Here is a 1,896-nt window from a genome sequence, read left to right as displayed (position 1 = left end):
TCAGTGTTTTCAGTTCCTCTGAAGTTTTTTCTGTCAGGACCAAATCGAGTTGACTTGATATTTCTGCAGCATCAGGAACCTGCTGAGCCTGATGGGACTGAAGAAGAGTTTGTCATCCAAGAGTTTATATTAGTTCTATAGCAAGTAGTACAGCTATTAAATCATGTACTAAAAAGGGTTTTGTATAAGTTTAATATCATTTTTAAAGGGTTGCATACAATCGTGTGAACGTTTTCCTTTTCATATGACTTTAAACATTTTAAAATACTTCCACTGTGTTCTTACTCTTTTGCCTTTGAACTTGCACATGTTGGGCTAAAGCATAGAAATACATTATTTTAGGGTTTTGTTTCGTTTTTATAAGAAAAAAAGATCAACGTTGGACTATTATTTTTTTAAAAACAGAATATGGTTTAGAATTTAGATTACCATATACACTTCAAACATTATACAGAAACATAGTTGAAAAGGTAAAAAAAAAAAAAGCAAAAGAAACGAAAGGGTTTTTTATTATTATTATTAATTAATTAATTAATTAATTAATTTTAAAGAATTAAAATGGCTTGAATTAAATTTTGGACTTTCTAAGTTAAGTTTGGTCAGATTAAGGGGGCTCATTGCAACATCTGTGCCTGTCTGTACCTGTAACTCCATTGATCCTGTTTCCACTGTAGGCAGCACACTCATTGGCACTGAGCAGCTCTGGTGCATCTAAAATGTTGCATTATTAATTCAACACATCAACACAACAGATCCCCAAATTTCAGAAGTAGATACCCTTCCTGATATCTGTTTGTTTGTCTTTACCTTACTGTTAAATTTATTGCAGCATATCGGTATCAGGCCTAAGATTACCGCAATCATGATGACGCCTGCCACCATGGCTTTAGCGATGCCTGTAGCAAACACACACAAACACGCACATACACAAATGAAAAGTGTTGATTTTACTTATTTAATAATCAATATAAATAACTATAAATAACTATTATATGTATTTTGTTAATAAAAAATTCTGAAGATTTTTGCAGAACATTTTTTTATTTGGTTGGTAAGAGTCTGACTGACTGACCACAAATCTTAAAACACACTTACCTTCTTTCAGGTTGCGGTTTGACAAAATGGCTGTTTTGTTGTTGCTGCGAGTGCTGACAGTGCAGCTGTAGGTCATATCAGTGAAGTCATGTTTGGTGTCAGGGAATATGACAGAACTCTTAATGTTATAAAGTTCTCTGTTCGGTCCACTCTGCTGGACTATGGTTGTGCTCCTGAAGACTGTTTGACGGCTGGTGGACCAGGTGAGCAGAGGTTCGGGGTAGATCCCCTCAGAGCTGCAGGTGATCCTGTTTTCTGCCTTCTCAATGTTGACCTCACGGACTGGAGCTGTCATAAAAAAATATACTTTATGAATTATTCACTCTAAAAAAATTATTTTGTCTTGAAATGTTTTTTGTTTATAAGACAAAGATTGCTACATATCTTCATGCAAATATATAGTAAAAAAAAAGTCTTGTGTTTTCTGTATGTTTCTTGTACCGTCCACTTTTAGGCTGATAAATGAATCATTGTTTCCCCCTGTTGCACATTTGTATCTGCCTTCATCTTGAAACTCCACTGATGTCAGCTGGAGTGAGGCGTTTCCGTTGGATATCTGGTCTTTGAATAATGATGCCCGGCCTCTAAAATGCTCATCCTGTTGTGTAAGCTGGTCTTGTTTGGAGTTGTAGGAGAGGATGTAAACATGTCTTGCCTTTAGCAGACTCCAGCTAATAACTGCATCAGTGCTACCCAGGAAACTGCAGGGTAAGATGCAACTTTCCTGGAAAACACAGGACACCTCAGTATCTGCAACACAAAGAGACACCCAACACAGTTCAACTTAGAGGACATTTCTCT

At 36.2% G+C, this 1,896-nt stretch overlaps 1 protein-coding gene across 1 annotated transcript in view; it reads right to left on the bottom strand.

Annotated features, from left to right (window-relative positions):
- Positions 1 to 10: 10 nt before the first annotated feature.
- LOC102209241 (V-set domain-containing T-cell activation inhibitor 1-like) overlaps positions 11 to 1,896 on the bottom strand; it is a gene marked incomplete at its 3' end in the record, with an annotated part of 4,921 nt that continues 3,035 nt past the window's right edge. The window contains exons 2-6 of the mRNA XM_013915819.1: positions 1,537 to 1,845; positions 1,096 to 1,383; positions 808 to 896; positions 643 to 711; positions 11 to 97 (exon numbers count right to left, since the gene is read on the bottom strand). Of these exons, the coding sequence (XP_013771273.1) occupies positions 11 to 97; positions 643 to 711; positions 808 to 896; positions 1,096 to 1,383; positions 1,537 to 1,845 (842 nt within the window). The remainder of the gene's footprint in view (positions 98 to 642; positions 712 to 807; positions 897 to 1,095; positions 1,384 to 1,536; positions 1,846 to 1,896) is intronic.

Source organism: Pundamilia nyererei, unplaced genomic scaffold, assembly GCF_000239375.1.
Source record: "Pundamilia nyererei isolate P.nyererei 1_Seehausen unplaced genomic scaffold, PunNye1.0 scaffold00371, whole genome shotgun sequence".
NCBI lineage: Eukaryota > Metazoa > Chordata > Actinopteri > Cichliformes > Cichlidae > Pundamilia > Pundamilia nyererei.
Note: the sequence above shows the minus strand (reverse complement) of the source record. Positions and strands in the feature narration are given on the sequence as shown.